General features: G+C 37.6%; 1 protein-coding gene across 1 annotated transcript in view; it reads right to left on the reverse strand.

The window, feature by feature from the left end:
- Positions 1–1,680, reverse strand: part of LOC101856519 (fibropellin-1) — a gene marked incomplete in the record, with an annotated part of 13,506 nt that overhangs the window by 6,233 nt on the left and 5,593 nt on the right. The window contains 2 exon segments of the mRNA XM_013084379.2: positions 40–183; positions 1,162–1,272. Of these exon segments, the coding sequence (XP_012939833.1) occupies positions 40–183; positions 1,162–1,272 (255 nt within the window).

The raw sequence follows: 1,680 nt of genomic DNA on the forward strand, positions 1-1,680 counted from the left end.
CCCCACACCCCCACACTTCCACACCCACTACACACTCACCGTATGTGTCACTGTTGCACTGACACGTGAACCTCCCGCTGGTGGAGGAAGGGGGTGGTTCCACATCAGTACACACTCCGCCATGTTGGCACGGGTTGGGCTCACAGTCGTCGATGTTGTGCTGGCACCTCGCACCCTCATACCCTGAGGAAAATGGAAATGGCGGTGAGGGAGGATGTTTATCTCAACATCCTTTTTTAACAGCACCAATTCAATTTCATTCGCTTTTTGTGGGGGGATTTTTTCCTATTAGTTTGTCGTTTGTTTTTTTTTGCTTTTCTTTTACGAAAAAAGCCAAATATCTCGAAAACGCACATATGTTACGAGTAGAAATAAACCACAGAAAATACTTATATCCTTTTTTAACATCATCAGTCCAATTTTATTATATTATTGCTGTTGTTGTTTGGGGGTTGTTATTTTCTTTTACGCCAAAAATATAAAATACGTACAGATGTTAAAAACAAACCACAGAAAATACTAACAAACACCAAAGGAACATAATATAATAAAAATGAGCAGTAGGAAAACTCGGTAAAAATAGACTAATGGAACAAATTGATGAATAAACAGGGCAAGAAAGTGAATAAATACAACAAATACATTTACAAGTATAAATGAACAAATACAGCAAATTATATACAAACAAATGGACAAAACAACATAGCAGACGAACATATTCAAGGACTAACCTGGTTTTGAAAAAGGGGGAAAACACGTATGCATCAACGTACAAGCAAATAAATGAACAAAAAACACAAATAAACAAATAGACGGACAAACTCCGTGCCCCACCCAGCGCACAGAAAACATTTGTAACTCGCCCTATCATCATCATCATTTGTAACTCGCCCTATGTTGAGACACGGGTGAAGAAATAACACGAACAAACTAGCAAACGAACAAACAAACAATTGAACAAGCAAACACACAAGCAAACAAACGCAATGACTCACCTGGCGTACAGAAACATTAATTGTAACTCGCCCTCTCCCTGTAGCATACGCCGTTGTTGAGGCACGGGTGAAGAGAACACACATACAAACAAACAAACAAACAAACGAACAAACAAACAAACAATTGAACAGGCAAACACACAAGCAAACAAACACGATGACTGACCTGGCGTACAGAAACATTTGTAGCTGGCCCCGTCCCTGTAGCACACACCGCTGTTGAGGCACGGGTTAGGGGAACACACGTTGCTGACCACCTGGACACAGTTGCCGAAAGCTGGGGAGGGACATTTAAGGATGTTTTTATAATAATATTGATAATGATAATGATTATGACAATGATAGTAATAGTGATAGTGATAGTGATAATGATAATGATAGTAATAGTGACAATGATAATGATAATGAAAATGATAATGATAGTAATAGTGATAATGATAATGAAAATAATAATGATAATGACAATGATAACTATAATGATAATGAAAATGATAATAGTGAGAATGATAATCATGATAATAACAATATAATAATAATCGTAATAATCAAAAACAGTTCTAAAAGATGGATGAGGGAAATAATGAACGAGGGAAAGGAAGAATGAGGGAAAGAAAGAAGGATGGAAAAGATGAATGAATGAAAGTAGGAAAGAAGGTACGGGTCATGAGTAAACGAGGAGGAGGAG

Source organism: Aplysia californica, unplaced genomic scaffold, assembly GCF_000002075.1.
Source record: "Aplysia californica isolate F4 #8 unplaced genomic scaffold, AplCal3.0 scaffold00288, whole genome shotgun sequence".
Lineage (NCBI taxonomy): Eukaryota > Metazoa > Mollusca > Gastropoda > Aplysiida > Aplysiidae > Aplysia > Aplysia californica.